We start from the raw sequence: 16,599 nt of genomic DNA on the forward strand, positions 1-16,599 counted from the left end.
GGGGAGATCTCAAACGTGCAGTTCATGCAAGACAGACCAAGAATTTACAGGAACTGGAGGCTTTTTGCCAAGAGGAATGGGCAGCTTTATCATCTGAGAAGATAAAGAGCCTCATCCACAAATACCACAAAATATCTTCAAGCTGTCATTGATGTTAAAGGGGGCAATACACGGTATTAAGAACTGGGGTATGTAAACGTTTGATCAGGGTCATTTGGGTAGTTTCTATTGCCATTATGATTTAAAAAGAGTAAACACAGTTGATTGATAATAAATGGCTTCAGCCAAACACTAACTATGAGTGAAAGAAAAGTTTTTGTGTTATCATTCATACTGTATTCACTGAAAAATGGCCAAGAAATCATAAATTCTGCCAGGGCATGTAAACTTATGAGCACAACTGTATGTAAGTCATCTCAGACTTTTAAGCCCTTTAAGCCACGCCCAATATGTAGTGTAATTTAAGCCACACCCACATTTCGCGGGGGTGGGGGTACGGAGCACCACCTCCCTGAAATGAGTTTTTGCAGGTTGGGATGAAAAGGTTTCATATGTGGCCAGAGTTCAGCTTTAAGCTAATCAATGCAGTGCTCTGATTGGTTGCTTATAGTGGCAGCACTGTCTCATAAACCAATCCCAAGGTGTGAATGGTAGCAGAACCTTTGCAGTATACGTCTGTTCATAATAAAATTATCCAAAAGAGAAAAAGATTGACTTGTTTCTGGAGCCATTATTTCTCTTTTCGCCGTCTCCCAAGCTGCTGAAAGCTTTATATATGGTAATATGTCTTGACTCGGTTTTCTTCCTGAAGGTATGTGGAGGTCACTGCTAAGCCCAGAGGAACGGAAGCCATGATGGAAATGAGAGTGGTTGCCTAGGAACCACCAACCTTCCATGGCATGTTTCTCCTGCAGCAGCCTCACCCTGATGGCTGGAGATGGAGGAACTACATTATTCACCTCACGTCTAGCTGACATTTTTTTTTTTTATAGAAAAAAAATGCCAGCTATGCCTGAGAAATGGCTAGCACATAGCTTTAAAGGGTTAGTTCATCTTTACCAAAACACTGCCTATGCAGATAAGGGGGGGGGGGTCTGTAGATAAAAACAAACTGTGCAGCTCTGACTAAAGATGAATAATGCCCTTCTACAGGTGTAGGCCATTTCCATAATGTATGAAGTCTGACTAGAATACTCCCAGGACGTTGTTAGGACGTTGCTAAGTGAGGCCTAGTCATCACTGCTCACCTCCACCATGACAGGAGTGAGCTCTCAAACACTGAGCTCAGATCTACAGCATGCGGGGGGAGAGAGAGAGAGAGAGCATGAGCATGTGAGTGGGTTTAAATCAGAGAAAAAGCTCCCTTCTGTGATGGTGGAGGTGAGTACGAATGTATAGGCCTTACTTAGCTACGCCCTAGAGAGTACACCAGTCAGGCTTCAGGAGATACATAAATCGCCTACAACCATAGCAAGGGCATTATTTAACTTTATTCAAAGTTGCACAGTTTGTTTTTTCCTGTACAGATGCCCCTTATCTGCATAGGAAGTTTTTTGGTAAAGGTGAACTAATCCTTTAAAGGGGACCTGTCAAGAAGACGCACCCAATGCTGGAAGCCACCATTACTTGATTCCTACATTTTTGCTTTATTTTTAGCTGGAATTCCATTTTAAGGCCCCTTGGACATTGGGCCGTCTATCTGCAGTGAGTCCCTCCTGGCATTTTAGCACACCCTGGTCTTTGTCTCTGAACGCAGAGTGCCCTAAATGATGGTACAGTATTCAACCCTGTCCAGGCACAGCCTGCCATAGACTTTGACAGGCTGTCCGACATGGGGCAGGATGCTGTACCTACCTGTGTAGGTGCGCTAAAATGTTGGGAGGAAAGCACTGCAGATAGTCAACCCTGTGTGCGGAGGGCTTGTGTACGTCTGGGCATAATCATACATTTTATTGTCGAAAGTATTGGGACACCTGCCTTTACACACACATGAAATTTATTGGCATCCCAGTCTTATGCCCTGTACACACGGTCGGATTTTCTGACGGAAAATGTGTGATAGGACCTTGTTGTCGGAAATTCCGACCGTGTGTGGGCTCCATCACACATTTTCCATTGGCTTTTCCGACACACAAAGTTTGAGAGCAGGATATAAAATTTTCCGACAACAAAATCCGTTGTTGGAAATTCTGATCGTGTGTACACAAATCCAATGCACAAAGTGCCACGCATGCTCAGAATAAATAAAGAGATGAAAGCTATTGGCCACTGCCCCGTTTATAGTCCCGACGTACGTGTTTTACGTCACCGCGTTCAGAATGATCAGATTTTCCGACAACTTTGTGTGACCGTGTGTATGCAAGACAAGTTTGAGCCAACATCCGTCGGAAAAAATCCTAGGATTTTGTTGTTGGAATGTCCAAAGTCCGACCGTGTGTACGGGGCATTAGTCTGTAGGGTTCAATATTAAGTTGGCCCAATCTTTGCAGCTATAACAGCTTCAACTCTTCTGGGAAGGCTATCCACAAGGTTTAGGAGTGTGTTTATGGGAATGTTTGAGCATCCTTCCAGAAGCGCATTTGTGAGGTCAGGCACTGATGTGGACGAGAAGGCCTGGCTCACAGTCTCCACTTTAATTCATCCCAAAGGTGTTCTATCGGGTTGAGGTCAGGACTCTGTGCAGGCCAGTTAAGTTCCTCTACCCCAAACTCACTCGTCCATGTCTTTATGGACCTTGCTTTGTGTACTGGTGTGCAGTCATGTTGGAACAGGAAGGGGCCATCCCCAAACTGTTCCCACAAAGTTGGGAGCATGAAATTGTCCAAAATGTCTTGTTATGCTGACGCTTTAAGAGTTCCCTTCACTGGAACTAGGGGGCCATGCCCAACCCCTAAAAAACAACCCCACACCATAATCCCCCTCCTCCAAATGATTTCCACTAGTGATGCTACCTGCTATCTCTTTTTTCTAAAATGGGTTTATTCCAGGTGTTTCAGTTTTTTTCCCACATTCCTAGCACATAGTGATGATTTCATTCACCACCACACTTTCCTGCCCAGAAATTGAACGTACATTTCTGCAGCGTGTGCTAGTGGAGTGTTTTATTTTTAATTTTTTCTCCACTACAGAGCTGCACATGGTCACATAGCGTTACATCACGTGATAGTCATGTGATGGCAGCTTTGTACCCTACATCTATTTTGTAACTTGCTTGATTGACTCTGTTCTATTTGGGAAAATGCATGCTAAGCTCTATTGGTGTGCTGAACCCCATAAACAGACATACAACTGCTTCAAACCCTGTTCCTAAGCTCCTGCATGTATGTATTAGGAACATTAAGGACATTATTATTATTACTATTAGGGACATTAGATTGCATTATAAGCTCCTCGGGGGTGGGGACTGGTGTGAATAGTCTGTGTACTTTGTAAAGGACTGCGGAATTTATTGGTATTGAGGGAATGCATGCAAAGCTCCACTGATGTACTCTTGGGGCAAGAGGTGGAACTGGCCTCTGCCCCATAAGAACAGGAGCCCAGTGGCAGATGAAACTGCTTCAACCCCTGTTCCTAAGCTCCTGTCTGTATTACGACATTGTTAGAGACCTTAGATTGCAGTATAAGCTCCTCAGTGGCGGGGACTGATGTGAATAGTCTATGTACTTTGCAAAGGACCGGAGTTTATTGGTATTATATTAAATAAGTATAGATAGAAAAAAAGCTAATTCATTTGTTTCCAAAAAAATTAAAGTACAGTATTGGACGTTTAATAAAATATTCATCAATTAATTATCCAATCTTCTTCCAGTTCCTCCTCGATTTGTGGTGCAACCCACCGACCAAGATGGCATTTTTCGAAAAGCTGTGATACTGAATTGCTCTGCAGAGGGATATCCTGTACCTACCATTGTGTGGAAGTACTCAAAAGGTAATACCCTCAACTTGTCCTGTGTCTTTCCCAGCATGAACAAGGTTGAATCCAGCAGGGGTCTAGTACCTTGCATCTATTCTGAAATCTGAGGAATATGCATTGAATCTGGATGGGGAAATTGGCGTATAGTGTAGCCACCCTATCCATCGTTGGATATAAACAGTTGCTCTGCCTCTGCCCTTTAGTGTTTCTGTTGTCGCCTAAACACATTTCTCCCCTTACTTATGTATCCTGGGCGGTCCTGCATATAATTTTATTCCCATAGACAGTCTGTTAAAACAGACCCACCCATTGTTTTGTTCCTGTGGCCAGCCCCACCCATGGTTTTAGGGTTTAGTCCATTGGACAGTTCTACTGTAGTCCTGTGAGCACTCTCACCCATTTTCCTAATCCTGTGGATAGTACCATCATGGTTTTAGCCCTCCGGACATCCTCACCCACAGCCCCTCTCTATGTTTTAGTCCTGTGGACAGCCCCACCCTATTTTTATGTCATGTGGACAGCCAGATCATAGTTTTAGCCTTGTGGACAGCCCCATCCACTGTTTAGGTCACATGGACAGCCGCATCATGGTTTTAGACCTAAAGACAGTCCCATTCACTGTTTAATTTACATGGACAATCCCATCATGGTTTTAGTCCTGTAGACAGCCCCCCAATTGTTTAAGTCATGTGGACAGCCCAATTATGGTCTTATACCTGTGTACAGCCCCATTCATTGTTTAAGTCACATTGTCAACCCCATCATGGTTTTAGTCCTGTAGACAGCCCCCCCCCACTATTTAAGTCACGTGGACATTACCATCATGGTGTTAGCCCCCTGGACATCCTCACCCATTGTTTAGGCCACGTGGACAGGTTCATGGTTTTAGTCCTGTGGATAGCCCCTCCCTATGTTTTAGTCCTTTGGACAGCCCCTTCATAGTTTTAGCCTGGTGGACACTGTCCACCCCATCCACTGTTTAGGTCACATGAACAGCCCCATCATGGTTTCAGTCCTGTAGATAGCCCCCAGCCCCCCCCTCCTATTATTTAAGTCACGTAGACAGTACCATCATAGTTTTAGCCCTCTGGACATCCTCCTCTATTGTTTTAGCCACGTGGACAGCCCCATGGTTTTAGTCCTGTGGACAGCCCCACCCTATGCTTAAGTTAATTGAACGGCCCTATCATGGTCTTAGTTCTGTGGACACCCCCCCATCGTTTAGGTCATGTGGACAGCCCCATCATGGTTTTAGTTCTGTGGACAGCTCCACCCATTGTTTAGGTCACGTAGACAGACCCCCCCCCCCCCAATGGGACAGCCCAAACATTATTGTAGCCCCTTGTTTAAGCCAAGTGCACAGCCCCATTATGGTTTCAGTCTTGTGGACAGCCCCACCCTATGTTTAAGTTAATTGGACAGCCCTAGAGCTTAGTTCTGTGAACCCACCCCCCCAACATTGTTTTCGATCATGTGCTTCAGAATTGGACAGGCAGACTCTGACAACAGAATTGTCTTGTATTATGCACCCTCCTGGATCGGACCCCTGTCCCTTTTATAATGGTACAGGACCAGTGGGTCGGACCCAAGAAAGCCCACCAAGAAAGACTCTGGAAAAATATTAACTCTAGCCCCACCTGCTGGGGCAGCATTAAACTCAACCTGCCTACACGTGGACAGCCCCTTCATGGTTTAAGTCTTGTGGACAGCCCCCCCATGGTTGAAGTCACATGGACAATCTTCATGGTTTTAGTCCTGTGGACAGCCACACCCATTGTTTGTCACATGAACAGTCCCATCATGGTTTTACGCTAGTGGGCAGTTCCACCCATTTTTAAATCATGAAGTAAGTCCCATCATGGTTTTAGTCTGTGGACAGCCCAACCCATTGTTTAAATCACATAGACAGACTCAACGTTTTAGTCCTGTGGACAGCCCCATACTTTAAAGTCATGTGGATAGTCCCTTTATGGTTTTAGTCTGGTGGATAGCCCCACCCATTGTTTTAGTACCGCAAACAGTCCCGTCTATTATTTTAGTCCCTCTGACATCCCTACCCTTGGTTTTAGTCTCATGGACAGTCCCAATCATTATTTTAGCCCCTTGGACAGCCCCACGCATTATTTTTGTCCAGTGGGAAGCCCAAATCATTATTTTAATCCCATTGAAAGCCCTCTTGCTCCTTGAACTGGCAGGGTAAAATTTTTTTCGGGGACGTTACTAATTCTTAAAGCATCCATATGCTTAATATTGGCTGACAAAATGTCTGGATGTAGGTGACAAATGCACTTAACCATTATCATAGTGAACTGAATGGGTGGGAACTAGGAAATGCTCATAAAAAACGATGTCTTTAGATGTCTGCGGCTGCATGTCTCGGTCATGAGAGCGTGTGAGTTGTTTCTGCTGTTACATTGCAATTTATTCATTCCCTCGGGAAATCGAGCGAAAAGCTTAATCACCAAACACGCACACAACTCTCTCATTACCATATTAACTGCTCAAACTGTGAAAACAGAAACATCGAGGTGAAAAGGCCACAAAACATCGAATACAGTTTCAATTTTTTTAAAGAAGACATTCTTTCCAGTGGTGACGAGTGGGTAAATTCACTAAATATTATTGCTAAGAAGTTTAACCTCCTTCAGCTTATGCGGTAAAGCAGCTAATAAATGTGCAGTCCAATGTCTGACACCCCGGAAAGAATTGTCTGCACCCGCCTCCCTCCACTACATCATACTGATTGACAACAAAGCTTATTTAAATGGAAAGTGCACAATGCATATATTAAAATGGTAATATACCTAAAAGAAAATATAATATATTGCAGCTTATTAGATGTGGTGGCTGCATTAGTTTTCTGTTTTCACCTGGTGATCTGACCAGTAACACACTTCCTGCATTAAAGTGCCCCCACTATGGATGAAGGAGCACAGGGGGCACATTTGGGCAGCAGTATTGTCAGTCTGAAGGGAGGGGAGTGTTATACAGTTCTGTGTAAAAGTATTTGCCCCTTTCTTGATTTTTTTTTCATATTTGTCTCACTCAAACAATAACTAGTTTTAATATTCCACAAAGATAACCTGATTATATACAAAATGCAGTTTTTAAATTATGATTTCATTTATTAAGGGAAAAAAATCTGTCCAAACCTGCCTGGCCCTATGTGAAAAAGTAATTACCCCCCCCCCCCTTTCTATATCATGAATGAACCGTGATTAACTAAATTTTTTTGAAATCTGAGTTAAATTTCAAGGCCTAATTACTGCCAGACATGTTAAATCAAGAAATCATTTAAATAAAAGCTGTCTGACAAAGTGAATCAGGCTAAAAGATCTCAAAAACACATTATGCCACGATCTAAAGAAATTCAAGAACAGATGAGAAACTAAGTAATTGACATGTATTAGTCTATAAACGGTTACAAAGCCATTTCTACAGCTTTGGGAGTCCAGTGAACCACGGGGAGAGCCATTATCCACAAATGGAGAAGACTTGGAACAGTGGTGAACCTTCCCAGAAGTGGCTGGCCTACCAAAATGACTCATCCAGGAGGTCATAAAAGAACCGAGAACAACATCTAAAGAACTGCAGGCTTCACTTGCCTCAGGTAAGATCAGTGTTCATGATTCAACAATAAGAAAGAGACTGGGCAAAAATGGCCTCCATGGGAGAGTTCCAAGGCCAAAGACACTGCTGACCAAAAAGAACAAAAAGGCTCGACTTACATTTGCCAAAAAACATCTTGATTATCCTCAAGACTTTTGAGCAAATATTCTGTGGACTAATGAGACAAAAGTTGAACTTTTTTGAAGGTGTGCGTCCCGTTACATCTGGTGTAAAACTAACACATAATTTCATAACAAGAACATCATACCAACAGTCAGACATGGTGGTGGTAGCGTGATGGTCTGGGGCTGCTTTGCAGCGTCAGGACCTGGACAACTTACCATAATTGATGATACCATGAATTCTGAGCTCTACCAGAAAATCCTAAAGGAGAATGTCCGGCCATCAGTTTGTGACCTCAAGCTCAAGTGCACTTGGGTTATGCAGCAGGGCAATGATCCAAAACACATCAGCAAGTCCACCTCTGAATGCCCCCCAAAAAAAAACAAAATGATGATTTTGGAGTGGCCTAGTCAAAGTCCAGATTTTAATCAGATTGAGATGCTGTATCATGACCTTACACAGGCCGTTCATGCTGGAAAACCCTCCAATGTGGCTGAATTCTAAAGGTTCTGCAAAGAAGAGTGGGCCAAAATTGCTCCACATCGATGTGTGAGACTCATTGCCAGTTATCGCAAACGCTTGATTGCAGTTGTTGCCGCCAAGGGTGGCACTACCAGTTATTAGGTTTAGGGGTCGATTACTTTTTCACATAAAGCCAGGCAGGTTTGGACAGCTTTTTTCCCTTAATAAATAAAAACCATCATTTAAAAACTGAATTTTGTATTTACTCAGGTTATCTTTGTGTAATTGTATAATTTGTTTGATGTTCTTAATCATTTATGTGTGACAAAAATGCAAAACAATAAAAAATAAGGAAGGGGGGAAAAAACTTTCACAGCACTGTATTGCAGCTAACCAATCACTAAATGTGGTGGTTGCAGTAGTTTTCTTTCTTTAGGCTTTTACCCCTCTGCTTTCACCTGGTGATCTAAATCTCTGGATGAAGGAGCACAGGGGGCACATTTGGGCAGCAGCATTGTCAGTCTGGGGGGGAGAGGAGTGTTATATGTACTAACAGATTTAAATACACTAACAAAAATTAAGTCATAATCCAGCTAACACTTTATAAGCAGTTACAGCAACAGTTTTATTTTTCCTGTTAGGATAAAGGTTTTACATAAATAAAAACTGTTTGTTGTAAGCACCCCTGTTAGTGCTAAATGGTTCGTCTCAGTCCTCGAATTGCTAAGTTTGCAGGGCAGCTTATTTTGTTGAGGACTTCATTGGAAGTCTTTTAAGGCTGTGAGGACCCTTTCTCTGTAGAACGAAATAAAGTAGGCTTGTATTACAAGAGGTCGGATCTGTCGGAAGGTAAGGTGTCTGATACGCTTCTCTCTTCTCCTGCAGGTGCTGGAGTTCCCCAGTTTCAGCCAATCGCATTGAACGGACGAATACAGCTTCTAGGTAATGGCTCCTTATTGATAAAACACATTCTGGAAGAAGATAGCGGATACTACCTCTGCAAGGTCAGCAATGATGTTGGAGCTGACGTCAGCAAGTCCATGTATCTCACGGTTAAAAGTAAGAGCTGCAACCATTCATTACTTGATATTCCAAAATCTTGTTATGTAAATGGGGGATATTATGGGTCAAAGTTACAAGACTGAATTGCCTCTTGCTGACAATAACCAATCAGATGTCTGTCTTGATTTTATATCCTTCCTGTGAATGACTGAGAGTGGAAATTTGATTGGTTGGTGTGATACAAACATCTTCTTTGCTTGTTTCCCTTCCCTTTCCTTTACCTTTTCCCTTTCCACATCCCTTTTCTATCACTTCCCTTTTAATTGAGGCATCCATTTACTTTATTGCCTGCCTCTCACATTTTAAAATAATATGCATGAGACTGTATTGAAATGTAGTTCATTTTTTATCTATGAAATTTAAAATATCTTATACAGATATCTATACATCAAGCTACAGTAGATTTCCAAGAACTGGGTGGCTGTTTGCATAAACTGTCTTTTATCACCTCAGCGTTCAGAATTTTTTTGGGCACTGGTGTCTATTTATAAAAAAAAAAAAAAAAACATGTTAGACAAATGGGACATGCATTCAGCCGTCTATGACAAATTCAGACCGTAGTTTGCTGTATACAGTGATTTCCTATGATCGTCAGCTCCATCTAGTGGCCATAATGCAGTATTTTTCTTGTAAAAGTATTTCAGATTTACCAAATTATGACCGCTAGAGGTGGTGTGAGATCATCTAAAGCAGTGGTCTCCAACCTTTTTTGGCACCGGGGATCGTTGTCATGGAAGAAAATGTTTCCAGGGGGGAGTGGGGGGCTTTTGGGAACGGGGGTTGAAGGAGGAGTGGCTGGTCTTAGTGCATCAATCATCAATGACTAAAATGCATTATTTTTATTGCACCTCGATCAGTGCAGCTTTTGTGGTCTGGCTGCAAGGAACTAAAGCATTGCTGCTGCTGACTGCTAGTCTTGGGTGGTTGGAAGTGAGAATTGGTGATGCCACTGCTGTTTGGTCACTGTTCTCCTTGCTGGAGAGAAAGCTTACCTAAGGCCCTTCAGTGCAAGGATCTCCCTGCTTTTGTTTCTTAAAATCTGTGGATTTGTGCTTTCTTCTCTTCTCCTGGTTCTTCGTGAATATTCTCTCACCAAGATGGCTGCCTCCACACAGAACAAGGCATGATAAGTCCGTAAAAGTCCGTAAAAGGGAAAAGATTAGCCTATAGGCAGTGCTGGTGACTAGTCCTTTGTTCTCTGCTCCCATTTTCACTTCATCCTAAAAAAAAGTGTTGGGAATACACTTTGGGGTCTATTTATAAAAACATTTGTTGCATGATTGTCAGAAGCATTCATCTGAGTGCTGAGTCTGAACAAAATGTTCTGAATTGAGAGATTCATGCCTGTATCATCAGCTACACCTAGTGGACAAAATGTGGTATAATTTTCTCATTGGGGTATTTCCAGTAAACTATACTGCATTTTGGTCACTAAATTGAGCTGAGGATACAGGTATTAATCTGTTAGAAAACATACTGGACATTTCATTCAATTTGTATGAATGCTTTTCTAAAAATTCATGCTACAATTGTTTTATAGATTGACCTCTTTAGGTGTCATGGATTTTTAGGCATTTAGAATAGGAGCTGAAGAAATAAACAAGAAAAAACTGTATTGGCATGCCCTATTACGATGGCGGCAGTCTCAAATCCCACCGCTACTGCCACAATGTGTGCTGCTTCTGAATGCTTGTACGACTGCCAATTGCAATTGGGCTCCAGTCACTTTAAGGACTTTTTAAAGGATTTTATTTTTCACAGCTAGTCATGGGAGAGAGGAGTAAGGAGCTCAGAAAACCCCTACTGGCTTGCAGGCTCACAAGCTACATCAATAGACCTCAGTACAGTCAAAAAGGGCCTTTAGGCTGAAACCAGCAACCTGTAACTTTTTCAGAAGAAGCCATAGTATCTCCATTAGCAACAACCTCTGTATTGATCCTCCTGATGCTTCCCCAGCCTCGCCGCAAATTCCCCCTCCATGGAATCTCCAGCAGCAGAGTCACCTCTGGTACTTTATCACTTCTCCTTCCAGATCCCTGTCCTCTGCAAGGCTCCCTGAGTCCAGGTCCTCAAACAGAAGGACTATACTGGTCAGGGAGGCTTCTTCTGTTTTAAGGCATTTGCACCCAGCACATGCAAAGACCTCCTCAATTGCTGAACATGCACCCTCCCAGGCCACAGCCCAGGGGAAGAAGAGCACTCACAAGATCCACCCCAAATATCTGTGCTCTCCCCCAGGATGCACCAATGACAAACCTCCTACTGGTTGGCTAGAGCAGGAGTCTCCAGTCTTTGTAAACAGAAGGCCAGTTTATTGTCCTTCAGACTCTGTGGGGACCGTAATGTAGCCAGTGTGAATAGAAAATGCTTTGGCATCAATGGGAGTATACAATGCCACATTGTTGGTATTAGTGGTAGGAATAAATCCATTTGTTGGTATCAGGGGAAGGATTAGTGCCCTATCATTGGTGTCAGTGGGAGGAATGGTGCAACATTGTTGATGTCAGTCTGAGGAATAATACTTTGTATTAGGAGGAGTAATAGTACAAATTGTTGATATCGGGAAGAAATAGTGCTCCATAATTGGTGTCAGTGGAAGGAATGGTTCCCCATTGTTCGTGCCCAAGAGCCACATAAAGGCAAGCAAAGGACCTCATCTTGCCCCTGGGCCGCAGTTTAGAGACCACTGAGCTAGAGGAAGCCATCATAACTCAACATTCCTGTGGCATCTCACACTATTGCCAGAGGCACTAGTGACACCTAATGGCAACAGAGAGACCGCAGCTACACTGAGTTTAGGAAAAGAAAAAATTAACTAATAGATTAGCCTTTTCTCAACCGTTTTCATCACAGAGGAACCCTTGAAATAACTTTTCAGTCTCAGGGAACTCCTGCTAAAAATGATTACCGTATATAATCGAGTATAAGTCGATCTGAGTATAAGTCGAGGCCCTAATTTACCACAAAAAAAATGGGAAAAACGTATTGACTTGAGTATAAGACTAGGGTGGGAAATGCAGCAGCTACCGGTAAATTTCCAACAGCGTGTCCATTAACATAAAATTTGCCCATGGACACATTTTATATTAAGGGACACTCTGATGGGCAAATTGTATGTTAAGGGCCACCCTGATGGACACCTTTTATGTTAAGGGGCACTCTGATGGGCACATTTTATTTTAAGGGGCACTCTGATGGGCACATTTTATTTTAAGGGGCACGCTGATGGGTATATTTTTAATGTGCATGCTGATGGGTACATTTTATGGTAAAGGGCACTCTGATGGGCACAACAAAATGTGTCCATCAGTGTGCCCCTTAAGAAAATATGCCCATCAGTGTGCACATTAAAAAATATACCCATCAGCGTTCCCCTTAAAATAAAATTTGTCCATCAGAGTGCCCCTTAACTTAAAAAAGGTGCCCATCAGCGTGATCTTTAACAAAATAAAATATGCCCAGCCATTAGTGATTACTAGTTGACCCACATACCTTGAATCCAGGAGGGGCTGATTGCGGAAGCTGCACGAGCCTAAGCCGGGACCCGGGAACCGCGAGTAGCAGGGGGGCGGGGCGCGCACGGGACATCACGCCCCTACTCGCGGCCAGTGAGTGCGAGCTGAGTGCGAGCTCGTCTGCGGTGAGGAGCAGGGGGCGGGCGCGCCCAGCAGCGTCACTGGTTGCTGGGGAAACTCACTGTCCCAGCAAACTAGTGACGGCGCCGGCGAACCCAGCGGCATGACCCCGCCCCCTTTTCTCCTCCATTACTTGGATTTTTAGTTAAATGACTCGAGTATAAGTCAAAGTGGCTTTTTTCAGCCCAAAAAATGGGCTGAAAAAGTTGACTCATACTCAAGTATATACGGTATGTATACAACTCTTGATACATTAGTGTGGTGGCCAGTGGGAAGAATGGTCCTTACACTTGTGTTACAGATAGTTAAAAAAAGCAATGGTGTCAGTGGGAACTTATCTGAGAGGTAAAAATTGCTCATTGCTCAAGGAACCCCTAGTAACCTCTGGAGGAACCCTTGGGTCTCATGGAACCTTGCTTGAGAAACCCTAAAATAGACCTATAATTGAGCTTGGACTGACTACCACCCAGCATTACTAAATTTACATGGGTGGCTACACCAGTTTGGGGTCACTAGAGCTCCTCGTCATCATGTGCCCCTTGTAGTACCTGCTTATACCAGCTTAGGTTAGAGTGAAAACTTTTAACGACTGGTTTGCTTTAACCACTTCAGCCCCGGATGGTTTTACCCTCTTAATGACCAGGCCATTTTTTGTGTTACAGCACTGCATTATTTTAACTGACAATTGCGCGGTCATGTGACGCTGTACCCAAATAAAACTGATGTCCTTTTTTCCCACAAATAGAGCTTTCTATTGTAAAATGTAAAAATCTAATTTCTTCATCAGTTTAGGCCAATATGTATTCTGCTACATATGTTTCGTAAAAAAAATCCCAATAAGCGTATATTGATCGGTTTGTGCAAAAGATATAGCGTCTACAAACTATGGGATATTTTTATGGCATTTTTATTTATTTCATTTTTTTACTAGTAATAGCAGCGATCAGCGATTTTTAGGGGGACTGCGATATTGTGGTGGACAAATCGGACACTTAACTGACACTTGTGACACTTTTTTGCTAACTCGTGACATTATTACAGTAGTCATTGCTAAAAATATGCACTGTACTAACTGTACTAATGACACTGGCAGGGAAGGGGTTAAGATCAGGGGCGATCCAAGGGTTAAGGGTGTCCCTAGGAGGTGCTTGCTAACTGTGTGGGGATGGACTGACTGAGTAAACACAGTGATCTGTGTTCCTGCTTAGCAGGAACACAGATCTCTGTGCCCTCCTCTGTCAGAACGGCAATCTGCCTTGTTTACATATGCAGATCACTGATCTGCCTCTCTCGGGAACGATCACGGGTAGCCGACGGACATCATGACATGATTGGCGGTTTTTAAGTGGTTAAAGAGGGCCTTCCTTTTTTGCTTTTAAAAGTAAAAATCCAACCTAAGAGCAGGCACCGCAAGAATATTCAGAAAAACGTCTTCTGTTCCATCTCCGAATGACACTTTATCTGTCAGACCTGACTCTGTAGCTAAGCCCCACCAACTGCCATTCCACTATCCAATAAGAGTGCTTCAGCCTGGTGCTCATGCCAACCAATCAGAATTTTTATTCAGTTTTCCAAACGATATTTGAAGAATAAGTGGGGTAACCGGTTTGCTGTGACAATTCAGTCCAGTTTTTAAATCCTTTACTGTTCTTCTCTGTCGTCTTCTGTATATTCCTTTTTGGTTGGGATTTTTTTAGTTTTTTTGTTTTTTTAGCTCTACACTGTGCATGGCTGAAGCCTGGAGCATTCCAGCACAGCAGCTCCCTCTGGTAGCCATTAATTGATCCTGCATAATGAGGAGAGCCAGCACTGCAAGGTCACCCTTCCTGTCTATCCCAGCAAGCCGCCAGCAGAAGGGGAATGCCAGGCATTAATGCTGGCAGTATTCAAAAGAAAAAAAATGACAAACGAGAGTATGAAAATATCTCTTTACCTTTGTCATAGGGTGCTATTGTCACAAAGATTACACTTTCCTATGCGGCTCTGCATATGTTTGCATAAAGTGATAACAGGAATTCTATTTTAAAGAGCACCTGTTATTTTGCAGAAGATAAAGCATTGGGGAACCTAGACACTGCTTTTGTTCCTGAGGTTATAGGGGGTTTCAGTGTATTTTGAAGAGGAAGTGATATTAAAGTTAACCTGTCCTATTCAATCCTAATGGCCTTAATAGATTCTCCTAGGACATGTTCACATTAGTGGTTGGGAGGGGGGGCCATAAAACCCCACGTTTCAGCTAGAGGGTTGAATCTAAAAAAAACTGACAGCACTGGTCGGAGCAACTGTACTAAAAATCCAATGTTAGTACAGTGATTTCCCCTGCTGAGCTGTTGTGCTTTGATAGGGGGACTGCCCGCCAAAACAGTCCAGTCAGTGCTTTCAGCCGTTGGCTGGAAACACTGATCGGGAGGGGGTCGGCCCTTGGTTTTCCAGCATGCACGTCCGACAGAAGCCGGTCAAACCGCCGGCTTTTGGCGCAACAGCTGCCATACACACGGGCTGAATGTTCTAGGCTTTAGACTTTGCATGAGAATGATCTTCAGGTATATATGAACAGTAACAAAAAATCTTCCCAATCATGGTACATCAAGCAGAAACTTAATGTGGCTTTTTAGCAAGGTGCCAACACTTGAAGTGGAGCCCTCGTTTTCCTGCGGCTTTTGTTCTCCTACCCCTTATGCGCGTGGCCAGGTCCGGCCCTGGAACATACGCAAGCTGGTGATGTTAAAAAGCAGCCCGCTGGCCCCAACCTCCATCACCACCAGCGGCGGCTCGACAGCCTACAAACTTTTGCTCCCGAAGCTATCTTTTGCATGCGGAGTGAGGAGACCGCTCAGCTACTGACGCCCGCACAGCCTGAGGGAAGCGGTGCGGCCTTTGTATGGGACATTTCCAAACTGCCATTCAGGAACAATTTTGCCAAGGACGGGGACGGCTGGTGTTGCCACTTAAAACATCCCAACACTATGCTTGATATGGTGTCAGGATGATCAAATCACATTATTTCTATAACTACGTTGTAATAAAACATTAAATAGTTCAACTCACTATAATGCAGAATCAGTGGGAACCCTGAGCTTGTCACTTGCCACCAGATGCAGCGTGTCACTTGCCACCTTCACCTGCCAACAGATGCAGTGTGTCACTTGCCACCTTTGCCTGCCACCGGATGCAGCGTGTCACTTGCCCCCACCGCTTGCCACCAGATGCAGCGCGTCACTTGCCACTGCCAGATGCAGCACATCACTTGCCACCTTCGCCTGCCAACGAATGCAGCGCATCACTTGCCACCGCTGCCTGCCGTCAGATGCAGCGTGTCACTTGCCACCTTCGCCTGCCACCGGATGCAGCGTGTCATTTGCCACTGGCGCCAGATGCAGCGTGTCACTTGCCACCGCCGCTTACCGACAGATGCAGCGTGTCATTTGCCACCTTCGCCTGCCACCGGATGCAGCGTGTCATTTGCCACTGGCGCCAGATGCAGCGTGTCACTTGCCACCGCCACTTGCCGCCAGATGCAGCGTGTCACTTGCCGCCGCCTGCCACCAGAGAGAGGTGCAGGGAGAGAAAGACAGAGGGGGCAGAGAGAGTGATACAAGTGGTGGGTGGGCCGGCAGAGAGAAGAAGCCTGCAGCTTCGGCAGCAGCACAGGAGCCTGAAGTTTCCAAAACCCTAAAGCTCTCAGCACGTTCTCCCCCCCCCTCAACATTGCGGCTGTGCCTCTCTTCTGCATGCCACACACCCTACCCCCGGCCCAATCTGCCCCTGATTTGCCGTCCCTCTGAGTGCCGCCTG

General features: G+C 44.1%; 1 protein-coding gene across 4 annotated transcripts in view; it reads left to right on the forward strand.

Moving 5' to 3' along the window:
* DSCAM (DS cell adhesion molecule) overlaps window positions 1-16,599 on the forward strand; it is a 726,986-nt gene that overhangs the window by 332,739 nt on the left and 377,648 nt on the right. For all 4 annotated transcript variants that reach the window (XM_073617225.1, XM_073617227.1, XM_073617226.1 and 1 more), the window contains exons 10-11: window positions 3,809-3,928; window positions 8,993-9,166. In XM_073617225.1, the coding sequence (XP_073473326.1) occupies window positions 3,809-3,928; window positions 8,993-9,166 (294 nt within the window). The remainder of the gene's footprint in view (window positions 1-3,808; window positions 3,929-8,992; window positions 9,167-16,599) is intronic.

The sequence above is a fragment of the Aquarana catesbeiana genome, linkage group LG02 (genome assembly GCF_042186555.1).
Source record: "Aquarana catesbeiana isolate 2022-GZ linkage group LG02, ASM4218655v1, whole genome shotgun sequence".
Lineage (NCBI taxonomy): Eukaryota > Metazoa > Chordata > Amphibia > Anura > Ranidae > Aquarana > Aquarana catesbeiana.